Source organism: Molothrus ater, chromosome 27 (assembly GCF_012460135.2).
Source record: "Molothrus ater isolate BHLD 08-10-18 breed brown headed cowbird chromosome 27, BPBGC_Mater_1.1, whole genome shotgun sequence".
NCBI classification, from domain to species: Eukaryota; Metazoa; Chordata; class Aves; order Passeriformes; family Icteridae; genus Molothrus; species Molothrus ater.
The window spans coordinates 5718995-5731437 of record NC_050504.2 but is presented as its reverse complement, the minus strand read 5'-3'; the positions used below and the strand labels follow the sequence as shown (position 1 = coordinate 5731437).

Sequence of the window (12443 nt, the reverse complement as noted above, 5' to 3'; positions counted from 1 at the left end):
GCGGGGCCTGGTGGAGTGGGAGCAGTAGGAAGAGAAAGTGGCAGAGATTGGGAATTGGGAACTGTGTGTGGCTGGGATCCATCCTGCCTGCTGCCAGCGCTGGGTGGGAGCTGACAGCGGGGTCGTAAATATGGTTTGTAGGGAATTAAATCCTGGGGATAATTCATTAGGATAAATCATCAGGATAAATCATCAGGATAAATCAGCCTGCTGCTGGCTGGGAATCACAGAATTAGAGAATCACAGAATCACAGAAGCATAGAATCACAGAATCACAGAATCATAGAATCACAGAATTAGAGAATCACAGAATCACAGAATCATACAATCACAGAATCACAGAATCACAGAATCACAGAATCACAGAATCGCCAGTCCTTGGTGGGGCAGAGGGCCCAGCAGCGTGGGGCTCACTCAGTGCTGATCCCCCCGCCCCATTCCCACAGCGGGACATGGTCTACGCCTCCCGGGAATCCTCTCCCACCCGCCGGCTCAACAACATCTCCCCAGCCTCGCACCTGGCCTCGGGCTCCCCGCCGCCCGTGCTGCAGTCCTCATCGCCGTCGCGCTCCCGCATGTCCTACAGCGGCGGCCGCCCGCCCTCCTACGCCGGCAGCCCCGTGCACCACGGCGAGCGCCTGTCCAGCCTGCCCCCGGCGCAGGGCGTGTCCCCCAGCCCCAGCGCCATCCTGGAGCGCCGCGATGTCAAACCCGACGAGGACCTGGCGGGCAAGAACGTGGTGCTGGTGAAGAACGAGGGGCTCTACGCGGATCCCTACGGGATGGTGCACGAGGGCCGGCTCAGCATCACCTCCACGCAGTCGCTGGCGGGCATGGGGGACCCCTTTGGCTACTCTGGGGGGCTCTACAAGCGGGGCTCGGTGCGGTCACTCAGCACCTACTCGGCGGCCGCGCTGCAGACGGAGCTGGAGGACAGTTTGTACAAGCCCAACGCGCCCATCTACAGCGACACGTACGGCCCCGGGCTGGGCTTCCGCATGCCACCCTCGTCCCCGCAGAAGATGGTGGAGCCCGGGCAGAGCCCGCACAGCCCCTACTCGGGCCCGCCCAGCCGCTCCTCGCCCGTCCGTCAGTCCTTCCGCAAGGATTCCTGCTCCTCTGTCTTCATGGACGGCCCCGCGGGCAAAACGCGCAACCCCAGCTCGTCCGGGCCCCCCGAGCTGTTCCCTGGCCCCGCAGAGCGGCCGCTCTCGGGCTTCGGATCGCCCGGACCGGCCAAGGACACGGAGACCAGGTGAGAGGAGGCGTGGTGTGCTTGCACCAGGGGTGCTCCAGGTTGTGTTTGTACCTGGGGTGCTCCAGGCTGTGTTTGTACCTGGGGTGCTCCAGGTTGTGTTTGTACCTGGGGTGCTCCAGGTTGTGTTTGTACCAGGGGTGCTCCAGGCTGTGTTTGTACCTGGGGTGCTCCAGGTTGTGTTTGTACCTGGGGTGCTCCAGGTTGTCCTGGATTTGTGTTTGTTCCTGGGATGTTCCAGGTTTTCTGTTGCCTTTGGATTTGGGATCCCCGGTGGGTTTGAGCTTTGCTAAAAGGGGATTTTGCATGGACTGGAGGGGGAGGAGGAGTGGATTGGGGGGAGGAGGAGGAGCGGAGGAGGCGCTGCCCCATCGCCACTGCAGTGCTGGGGTGGGGAATTGGGCGCCGGGTGAGGGCTAGATGCGAGAACAGACAGGGAATGAGGAGCTGCAGCTGGCGACAGCCGTGTCCCCAGCTCCCGGGCTGGCAGGGCTGGGCTGTGAGCGGGGCCGGGAGCGGCCGGGGGTGGCCGTGGTGGCAGACGCAGCCCATGACCCGTCCCTGTCCCTGTGCCGGCGCAGGGAGCGGATGGAGGCCATGGAGAAGCAGATCGCCAGCCTGACGGGGCTGGTGCAGAGCGCGCTGCTCCGCGGCTCCGAGGCTGAGACCCCCAGGTGAGGGCAGCTCTGGGACCCCGGGGGCTCTGTCCCTCCTGGGGGTTTGTCCCCCTCCCAGGGGGCACCAACCCCGCCCACACTCAGCCCCCTCCTCTCTTTGGTTTCAGTGAGAAGACAGAGGCCACCAACGGCGGGACCCCCCCATCAGCGTGTGAGTGACCCCCGGCCCTGCAGGACCCCCGTGGGTGTCCCAGGGTGGGCTCTGCAGCCCCCCCTCATGTGCTGGTGATGCCTTTCTCAGGCTTACCTAAAACCAGAATTAAGAGAATATGGGTGGATCTATTTAATGAGGGGCCTCCAGGTACGTTAAGGTCAGATGAAGCCTCCCTAAGGGGCTACACCCAAAATGGATGATGGTCATGAGTTTTTCAGACAATTATAAGTTTGTCCACTTATGTATCAATTAATTGATATTAATTGATGTAATTTGGGTTAATCCTCCAATTACAGATTCAGGTAATGAAGACATTTACTTCCAGTTTGTTTCCCCCCCAATTCACCTTTTTTAATATTTTTTGGGGCCTGAGGTAGTGAGGTGTCCTTGAGTTACAGGCCTGGAGAGCAGCAGCTGACAGACCATGGAGTTTCAGAATTATTCCCTAAAGCAGTACAGGATTTGAAAAATATAAAAGCTAAAGTCCTGAGGCATCACTGGCAAGCAGTGGGATCCCCCCATGCTGCTCTGGGGTGGCCTCAGAGGAGGCAGGGAGGACTCAGCATGGATGGGGGACTTTGGAGACCACCAGAGCTGTAGGATCGGGTGGGGAAAGAAAAGAAACGGGCACCAAAACCCCTCAGCAGCCTCCGCTTTCCCCCCCAGCCACCAGCCGCAGTGGCATGGGCACCCCAGTGCCCGCGCCGCCACCGCCCTCGGCCACCAGCACCCCGGCGGGGCAGCCCACGGCCATCACCCGCCTGCACATGCAGCTGCACCTGCACGACCTGCAGCAGAACGCCAGCGACCTCCGCAACCAGCTGCAGCAGCTCAAGAAGCTGCAGGTGGGCACCTGGGCAGAGGGGACCCCGAATCTGAGCCAGCTCTTACTGGGTTGGGATGGGCAAATCCCCTTTGTGCACTGGGGTTGGTGTCGGGAGGCTCAGGGATCGGTCCTGGAGCTGAGCTTGGGGATCCTCTCCGAATCCAAACTCGGGGATCCTGCCTGAATCCAAACTCGGGGATCCTCTCCAAATCCAAACTCGGGGATCCTGCCTGAATCCAAACTCGGGGATCCTCTCCGAATCCAAACTCGGGGATCTTGCCTGAATCCAAACTCGGGGATCCTGCCTGAATCCAAGCTTGAGGATCCCTCCCAAATCTGAGCTCAGGAATACCCTCCCATTCCAACCCCAGGGATCATTCCTGAATCCAACCCCAGGCATCTTTTCCAAATCCAACCCCAGGGACCCTTCCCCACTCCAATCCCAGGGATCCAACCCCAGGGATCCCTCCCCATGCCCAGCCCAGGGATCTTTCCCAAATTCAGGCTCAGGGATCCCTCCCCTCGCCCATCTCAGGGCTGCTCCCTCACCAGGACCTGTTTCCCATCTTGAGGGGCCTCTCCCAGCCTGACCCCTCCTCCTCCTCCTCCTCCTCCTCCTCCTCCTCCTCCTCCTCCTCCCCACAGCTGCAGAACCAGGAGACGGTGAAGTCGCTGCTGCGGCGGACGGAGACGGAGCTGAGCGTGAGGGTGACGGACACGATGCGCAAGCACGAGGACCCTCTGCAGCGCCAGCGCAGCTTGGTGGAGGAGGAGCGGCTGCGCTACCTCAACGAGGAGGAGCTCATCACCCAGCAGCTCAAGTGAGCCTGGCCACGGGGCCCTGGGAGAGAGAGGGGGCACAGAGCAGCTCTGCACTGCCCAGGGCACGGCACCAAATCGGGGGGTTCCTGTGCAATGACCATGTCCCCAAATTGGGGGGTCCCCATGCAGTGACCACATCCCCAGATGAGGGAGTCCCCACACAGTGACCACGTCCCTACATGAGGAGGGGTCCCCAGCCCAGCCTGAGGAGGGGTCCCAGCTCAGTGACCACACCCCTGAGTGAGGAGGGGTCCCCAGCCCGGTGACCACATCCCCAAGTGAGGAGGGGTCCCCATCCCAGTGCTCCCCTCTCCTGCTACCACCCTCAGGGCTCTCCACCCTCCTGAGCCAGCAGTGACCCCCCCAGTGACCCCCTGCCCTCCCCCTGCCCTCCCAGTGACCTGGAAAAGTCCGTGGAGAAGATCCAGAAGGATCTGGCGCACAACCACCGGCTGATCCCGGCGCAGGAGCTGGAGGAAAAGGCTGTGGTGCTCAAGCAGCTGGGGGAGACCCTGACGGACCTGAAGGGTGAGGAGGGGCTGGGGAGGTGCAAACAGAACCTTCTGGCATTTGCCTGCTCCATCCCTGCCTGGGGATGCTCCAGGATCTCCTGGGTTGGTGTTTGCACCTGGGATATTCCAGGTTTTCCTTGCCCCCCGGGATTTGGGTGCTTGCACCTGAGATTCTCCAGGTTTTCATGGATTTGTGTTTTCCCCTGGGATTCTCCAGGTGCTCCTGGATTTGTGTTTTCCCAGATTTGTGTTTTCCCCTGGGATTCTCCAGGTGCTCCTGGATTTGTGTTTTCCCAGATTTGTGTTTTCCCCTGGGATTCTCCAGGTGCTCCCTGCCCTGGATCTGTGGGTTTGCCCCTGCCAGGGGGGTCCCCTGCCCTCCCAGGTGCCCATCAGTGCCACACCCTGTGCCCACAGCCATGGAGGGGACACCTCCACCCTAAAATCGGCATGGACCCATCAATCCAGACTTTCCCTGGATCCACCCTGCCCACAGCACAGGGTCCTGGCGGCCCTGGCGGTGCCAGCTGGGCGCTGGGAGGGACACGGGGGTGACAGCAGTGTCCCCTGGCAGCCCAGTTCCCCAGCCTGCAGAGCAAGATGCGGGTGGTGCTGCGGGTGGAGGTGGAGGCCGTCAAGTTCCTCAAGGAGGAGCCCAACCGCCTGGACGGGCTCCTCAAGCGCTGCAAGACCGTCACCGACACCCTGGCCCAGATCCGCAGGTGAGCGCCGAGCCCCCGAGGGCACAGCCACCCCTCGGTGTCCCTTTGTCCCCACTGTGCCACCTCTGTGCCCTTTGTGCCACCTCCTCTCTGCGCATCCCAAACTCTCAGGGCGGGAGCGGGTCCGAGGGGTGTGCACAAAATGATCATTTTTCTGCTGAAGGACCCCAAAAAAAAGGACCCCAAAAATACCCTTAGTCCTTTCCAGGCCCCCCTCTTTTGTTAAAATCCTCCTTTTTCTGCTAAAGCGCCCCAAAAACACCCTCACGGTCCTCTCCAGGAGTGAGTGGGAACCCTGTTTGGTAAAAGCCTCATTTTTCTGCTGAAGGACCCCAAAAACACCCTCAGTCCTTTCCAGGTGTGCATGGGACCCTCTCTTTTGATACAAACCTCATTTTGCCTTGTGAATAAAGCAGGATTTTACATCAGGACAGACACACAGCCCTTGGCGTGAGCAGAAATCTCTTTCCCAGGGATCAGGGAGCTGTTCTGTGGTGGAAAAATGCTCAGCCAGAGAAAAGTCCTCTCCCAGAGCCGCTGCGGGGTGGATTTCACCTGCCTGATCCCATTAGGATCCCATTAGGATCCCATTAGGATCCCATTAGGATCCCATTAGTGATGGCTCCTGGCTGCCCCCCGGGATGGCCCCGGGCTCTGCTCTAGCCCAGTTTCCCAGGGAAAGGAGCCTGCAGGATCCCACAGTGCCCTCATCCCAAATAAATCCTCAATCCCAAGGGCGGCCCCAGCGGGATCTGGAGCAGGGGAAGGGTTTGGAGGGATCCCATTTCCCGCCGGGCTCATGAGAGTGGACAGGCCCCCCAAACCAGCACCAAGCCCAGCCCAGAGCACCTCAGCCTTGAGGAAATGAGGATTTTGTGCCTTCCCCGTGCCCCTCAGACCCTCAGTGCCTCCGCTCTGCCCTAGACAAGTGGACGAGGGCGTGTGGAGCTCGCCCAGCAGCCTGAGCCAGTCGCCCAAGAAGGTGGCCCCGGAGACAGATTTCAGCAAAGGGCTGGAGCTGGAGATGCCCACCAGCCCTCCCGTGAGCCTGCACCACCTGACGGGCACCCCCGAGCCCCTGGGCTTCCCCGCCCAGCCCCAGAGCCACCCTGGCAAGAGCAATAACCCCTCACGAGCCCCCGAGATGGTGCCCGCCAAGACTCAGACGGGGCCCGAGACCCCCAGCAAGAAGAGCGCGGACAAAGCAGTGTCTGTGGAGGTGAGAGCCCGGCCTGGGGGGGTCAGCTCGGGGGGGCTCCTCCAGAGGGTCTGGGAAGGCGCAAATGGGGATGGGAGCAGTGCCCACCCTGCTGCTCCTCGGTGGAGGAGCCCTGGCAGCGCCTCTGCTGCCGGGGGCTGGACGAGAGCTGGGCATGCTCACCTGGAGGAAAAGAGACTCAGGGGTGCCCCCTTCACTCTGCACAGCTCCTGAAAGGGGCCTGTGCTCAGCTGGGGCTGGGCTCTGTCTCCAGGAACTGACAGAACCAGAGGACACAGCCTCAAGCTGCGCCAAGGGAAATTTGGGTTGGATATTAGGAAAAAGTTTTTTACAGAAAGATGATAAAGTTCTGGAATGTTCTGTGGTGGAGTCACCATCCCTGGGTGTGTTTAACAAAGCCTGGATGTGGCACTGGGTGCCAGGGTTGAGTTGAGGTGTTGGGGCTGGGTTGGACTCGATGATCTTGAACATCTCTTCCAGCCGGTAATTGTGTGAAATTTGGGGATGGGAGCAAAAATCCGCCCCCCAGCTCCTCGCAGCGGGTCCGGGGGTGTCAGGGGGCTCTGGGGTCACGTCCTGCCCGCCAGGGACGGGGCTGGAGCCGGCGCTGTGTCCGCAGGCGGCCGAGCGGGACTGGGAGGAGAAGCGGGCGGCGCTCACCCAGTACAGCGCCAAGGACATCAACCGGCTCCTGGAGGAGACGCAGGCCGAGCTCATGAAGGCCATCCCCGACCTGGAATTCGCAGCCAAGCACAAACAAACCCCGGGCAGCGGCAGCGCCGCCTCCACGCCTGAGCACAAACCCTCCAAGCCACAGCACACCCCCAAATCGGGGGGCAAAGGGGACCCCAACGGCCGCCGGGGCTCAGGTACGGGGTGGGCAGGGACGGGGTCGCCTCCAGAGGCGAGGCCGGGGGTGCGCGGTGCTGTCCCCGAGGCGGGGGGGGTGGATGGGAGGGACACGGCCGGGCGCGGTGCCCTCAGAGCCCCCTTTGTGCCCAGACGAGCTGACGGTGCCGCGGTACCGCACCGAGAAACCCTCCAAGTCGCCGCCGCCTCCCCCGCCCCGCCGCAGCTTCCCCTCGTCGCACGGGCTGACCACGACCCGCAGCGGAGAGGTCATCGTCACCAGCAAGAAGGAGCCCGGCTTTATGAAGGTGAGGATGGTGGCTGGGCTGGGATGGGCAGCGCGACCCCTCCCGGTGGCCCTCCGTGTCCCTCCGTGTCCCTCCGTGTCCCTCCGTGTCCCTCCGTGTCCCCCGGTGCCTCTCGGTGGCTCTCGGTGCCTCCCGGTGCCCCCCGGTATCCCCGCGGTGCCCCCCGGTGCCCCCGGCCCTCACGGCGCGCTCCCCCCGGCAGAAGGCGGAGTCGGAGGAGCTGGAGACGCCGAAGCCGCAGGTGAAGCTGAGGCGGGCGGTGTCCGAGGTGGTCCGGCCCGCCTCCACCCCGCCCATCATCGCCTCGGCCGTCAAGGACGACGACGACGAGGACCGGATCATCGCCGAGCTGGAGGTGAGCGCGAGAGGGGCGGGAGCCCGGGACCCCGCCCGCAGGTGACACCGGCCCGCAGGTGACACCGCCCTGCCCTTCTGCTCGGGGGGGGTTCGGGGTGTGACATCCCCGGCACCGGCACCGCCCCGGGGTCCCTGCTCTGCGCAGGGCCACGGGGACAGAGTGGTGGCACTGCTGGGGACAGGTGTGCTACACCTGGGTGACACACAGCTGGGTGATGTACATCTGCACTTCCTTCTGCGCTTCCCTCCCACTCTGGGATTTAAGCCAGACTCACCTGGGTTTGAGCACGGCTCAGGTGCTCCAGTGGGGACGGGGGAGTTCTTTCATGGATGGTTTTTCCTTGGATGGTTTTCCTTGGATGGTTTTCCTCCAGGAGGGAGGAGAACTGGGCATGGTGCAGGTGTGGGACAGGTGATGCTGCAGGTGTGGGACAGGTGAAAATGCTGCAGGCAGGGGAACTGGACCAGTGATGCTGCCAGGCTGGAGCAGTGACCCTCCTGGCCGGAGGAGCAGTGATACTGATGGCCGGGGACGGGCGGCTCTGCTGGCTCTGGCTCTGATGGCACAGCTGGCCAGGGGACAGGCGGCCCTGCCAGCAGCACAGGGGACAATGCTGCTCTGTCCCTGCCAGCCGCCACCAGCCCAGCTGCTGTGAGCCCCACTCAGGCCGTGGCCCCGCTGCAGGCCCAGGTCACCCCTCCCTCGCTCCAACGGCCGTGTTTGACTCCCCAGGTGTTTCAGCGGAGCTCAGCCTCCCCTTTCCTCCCCGTGCCCCGCTGTGACCCCCTCGAGGCCGTGTCCCCAGGCCACTCCGAGCCGTGGCCCCTCGGAGCCGAAGGATGGAAGGTAACGGCTCCACGGGCTGCGCTCTCACCTTCCTCCTCTGCCTCCTCTCGGCTCACTTCTGCTGCTTTTCTCTGATTTAACCGACTAATCACCACCTTCTGTCCTCACCGCCTCGCTCCCGGCACTGACGCGGCACCGGAGCCTGCACTAACCCACGGCCGCGGCTCCCGGGAGGCTCCCGGGCCGCCCCCGCACCGCACCGGGCACGGCACGGGCAGCGTCCGCCGCTCTCACGGCACCGGGGGCGGGCGGTGCGGGGGAGACCCCGCCCCGAGTGCATGGGAAGGGAAGGGCTGGAGCAGAGCCGGGTGGTTGGGTTCTGATTTGAAGTTTTTTGCTCCAGTGGGATGTCAGGGCTGGACAGGAGGGAACTGAGCTTCCCCTCCATTCCCTGTCTGTGCTGTGGGTCCTGGTGGATGTGTGGGATTTCTACATCCCTTTCCAGCTCGTGTCCATACTGTGGGTCCCGCTGGGACGTCAGGGCTGGAGAAGGGAGCTGAACATCTCCTTCCATTCCCTGTCCATGCTCTGGGTCCCTGTGGGGTGTCAGGGCTGGACAGGGATGCTCATCTCTCTCTCTGTCCACGGTCCAGTGGGATGTAGGGCTGGACAGGAGGGAACTGAACATCCTTTTCCAGCCCCTGTCCATGCTGTGGGTCCCTGTGGGATGTCAGGGCTGGAGGAGGGAGCTGAGCAATCCCCTCCAGCCCCTGACCATGCCGTGAATCCCGCTGGGATATGTGGGATGGGCCGGAGGGAGCTGAGCCTCCCTCCCTCCCCAGACTCCCGCCTGGAGCTCTGCCATGCCCGGAGGCGCCGCTGTGGGGGGACCCCAATAATTTGTGGCGCCCCGTGGTGCCTCCCCAGGCAAACCCCGCTGCCGCCTGGCCCCTAACCTGTCTGAATTCTCTACCTAGGAGCCGCTGGCGCCGGCAGCCCCGGCCGGCCGGGCGTTCTCCCTGCCCCAGATCGTGCTCACCGAGTGGGTGTCGGAGCCGCCGTCCCCCGAAGCCGAGCCGGAGCTGTGGGCGGCGCCGGGGAGCGCAGCACCAGCAGGGCAGCTGCCACCCGAGGGGACAAAGAGAGGCCGTGTGGCGGCTCCCGGCAGCTCCCCAAAGTCCCCGCTGGCACAGGAACCCCCGCCAGCCCCGCAGGCCCCCGGCAGCGCATCCCGGGCGCTTCCCTTGGCAGCCCCGCCTTTCCCGAGGGATAAAATGGGGGGACAAAGAGGGGACGCGGCTCCGGACGCTGCCGGCAGGCCAGGAGGCGGTGGCAGGGCTTGTCCCCAGAGTCCCGAGGCTGCGCAGCCTCCTCGGAGCCGCGGGGAAGGCGCCGGAGCTGCGGAGGCCGCGCTCCCCTCCACGGGTGCCGGGATCGTTCCCCAAATTCCCGCTGGCCTTGGGGACTCCCAAAGAGGAGCCAGGCTCGCTCCCGGACACCCAGCTGGGGCTCCCAAAGCTGCATGGAGGGAGGAGAGCCCTGCGGCCCGCCCGGGGACACAGCCCGGGGTTCCCGCGGGCAGGGACCCAGCCCCGAGGGCAGCGGGACCTTCCCGGGCGGAGCAGCCGCCCCTGGAGCGGATCCCGGCCCACTCGGGCCCCGCCGCGGCACCGCCGGGATGGGACCGAGGGGCTCCGGCTGCCGGGGGCGGCCCCCGAGCGGCGGGGAAAGCGGCAGAGGGGCTCTGCAGAGGCCACTTGAACCCCGCGGCCCCGGGCAAGAAGGAGATTTACGAGGACACCTACCAGAGACTGGACAGCCTGGAGGAAACCATCCGCGAGCTGGAAATGACCATCAGCGAGATCAGCAGCCACCCCGCCGTGGAATTTGCGTTCCCCAAGGACGCGCCGGGACCCGAGGAGGCCGGGAGGAGCCTGGGGGACCTCGGGCACGGAGGCGGCGACGGTGACACCGCGCTGGACCTCAGCCAGGCCAAGGACGGCGCTGCCACGAGTCCCTTTCCGAGCAGGACCAAGCCAGCGCTGCTCCCCAAGCCGCAGCTGCCCCCCGGCACTCCCCAGGTTCATTTTCTCTTCTCCCCCGTGCCCTGCTCTGCCCTGGATTCGCTCTGATGTCTCTTCCTCTGCCTGCTCCCTCTCTGTGACTCCACCTCCAGGCAGAGCCGAGCTGGAGAACGAATCTTCCTCTTCTCCCTGACACTCGGAGGGGTTTGGGAAGGGCAGGAGCGAGGCAGGAGCTGGAAGGGAGATGGTGCCAAGTGGTGCTGGCTGATCCCGTCCTGGAATTAGACCCTGGATGAGGGGGATTCTTCTGCCCTGGCAGGATTTGGGAGCACCAGGTCCAGGATGGGCATCCCATGGGATCTATGAGAATCCCACGGGATCCACAAGTGTCCCGCAGGGTCCATGGGCATCCCACAGGATCCAAGAGCATCCCACGGGGTCAGCCAGGGCTGGTGCAGAAGCACTGCTCTCAGTTTCACCATTTTCCATAAAATCCCTCTCCTAACAAGCAGCAGCCGGAGCCTGGCAGATGTTTCTCCTAATTAAAGCACAGCACGAGCTCCCTGAAGCCATCCCAAATTGCTTTCTGCTGGAATCCAGCTGAATATCTGAGGAAAAACAGGGAGGAGAAAAATGCCCTGAGCTCCTTGCAACGACAACCTGCTCCTTTATTAACAGCCAGCGCTGGGGAATAAATCTCCTTTTCCATTTGGAGCTGTTCTCTCCCTCCTCGGGGGCTGGAGCTGCAATTTTTCCCATTTTTTTTTTTCCCGGAAACGGGAAGTGGAGCTGCGGGATGGATTTATGGCTGGGGCTGGGGCAAAGCCAGGCTCAGGGTTAGGCTGGGATGGGAGAGGCTGTGATGGGTCGGTCCTAAAGCAGGGCAGGGCAGGGCGGGGCTGGTGTCACATTCCAGGGAAGATTCCCAGCGCTGGAATGCCGGGGATGGTGCGGCACAGGCACTTGTGGGGCTCTCCAGGGCTGGGGTTCGGACTCTGATCCTCATGGGTCCCTTCCAGCTGAGGACATTCCATCCTTTGATGAGTTCCTCGTGCTGCGGGGTGCGGGAATTCCCCGCGTTCCCCCCGGGAGGATCCCAGGGCTTCACCTGAGCCATGGATTCCCCAGCCCGGGCTGGAACAGGACAGGGGCCCCTGGCACGGGAGGGGACCCGGGGGGGTGTGGCACTGCCGCCTGTGTATCCTCACCTGTGCACAGTGAATAAACTCCTCTGTACTCCCACTGCCGCCGCTCCCACCTGGAATCTGCTTCTGCCTGCCGCCGCCTCTTTCCCTCTCTCTTGGCCCCGCGGGCTGTCCCGTCCCGCCCTCGGTGTCCCGGTGTTTGCCGTGTCTCCCTAAACTCCCTCCCGGGTGCCTCCCGGTAAGTCCCGGCGGGGTTCGGAGCTCAGGGCGAGCCGGTGACCCGGTCCTGGCCCGGCCTTGTCCCCTCGGGCAGCGCTGGCAGGGGTGGCGCAGCTCCGGGCACCCAGCGGTGCCGGCCAGGGCTCCACCGGCCGATTTTAACCCTTTCCCCCTGGATTTTGTGTCCCGGCAGAGCGGCGGCGTCTCCATCCCGGCCATGAAGATGGTGAATCCGGCGTCGCGGCTGAAGCAGGGCCAGCAGGGCAGCCCCGACAAGGGCAAGCACATCAAGCAGCGCATGGAGTACATGCGGATCCAGGGCCAGCAGCAGGTACTCCACCCCTAGAGCCGCCCCGGGGCTGCCCGCCGCCCTGGCACCGCCCAGGGCACGGCCCGAGCCGGGCGCACCCGAGCGGGGCACACCCGAGCCGGGGATGAGTTCTGGGACCGCATTCTCCCTTCCTTGGTGCCTTCTTGGCTTCGGCTGAGCCCGGCGGGGCTGGGGACAAAGGGACGCGGTGGTGGCGGTGCGGGAGGGGCTCTTGTCACACTCTGTGCCCGCCCCGT

At 63.8% G+C, this 12443-nt stretch overlaps 1 protein-coding gene across 7 annotated transcripts in view; it reads left to right on the top strand.

Annotated features, from left to right (window-relative positions):
• The window catches only part of SRCIN1 (SRC kinase signaling inhibitor 1), a 48922-nt gene that overhangs the window by 29861 nt on the left and 6618 nt on the right, over nt 1-12443 (top strand). For 6 of the 7 annotated variants that reach the window (XR_008508858.1, XR_008508859.1, XM_036398772.2 and 3 more), the window contains exons 7-18: nt 447-1255; nt 1837-1929; nt 2040-2083; nt 2753-2931; nt 3558-3733; nt 4132-4262; nt 4821-4968; nt 5893-6187; nt 6807-7056; nt 7190-7344; nt 7547-7699; nt 12070-12207. Coding sequence is in view for 5 of the 7 variants with exons in the window: in XM_036398772.2 (XP_036254665.1) it covers nt 447-1255; nt 1837-1929; nt 2040-2083; nt 2753-2931; nt 3558-3733; nt 4132-4262; nt 4821-4968; nt 5893-6187; nt 6807-7056; nt 7190-7344; nt 7547-7699; nt 12070-12207 (2571 nt within the window). In the remaining 2 variants the exon portion in view is untranslated. The remainder of the gene's footprint in view (nt 1-446; nt 1256-1836; nt 1930-2039; nt 2084-2752; nt 2932-3557; nt 3734-4131; nt 4263-4820; nt 4969-5892; nt 6188-6806; nt 7057-7189; nt 7345-7546; nt 7700-12069; nt 12208-12443) is intronic. The other variant, XM_036398771.2, reaches the window with a different exon arrangement.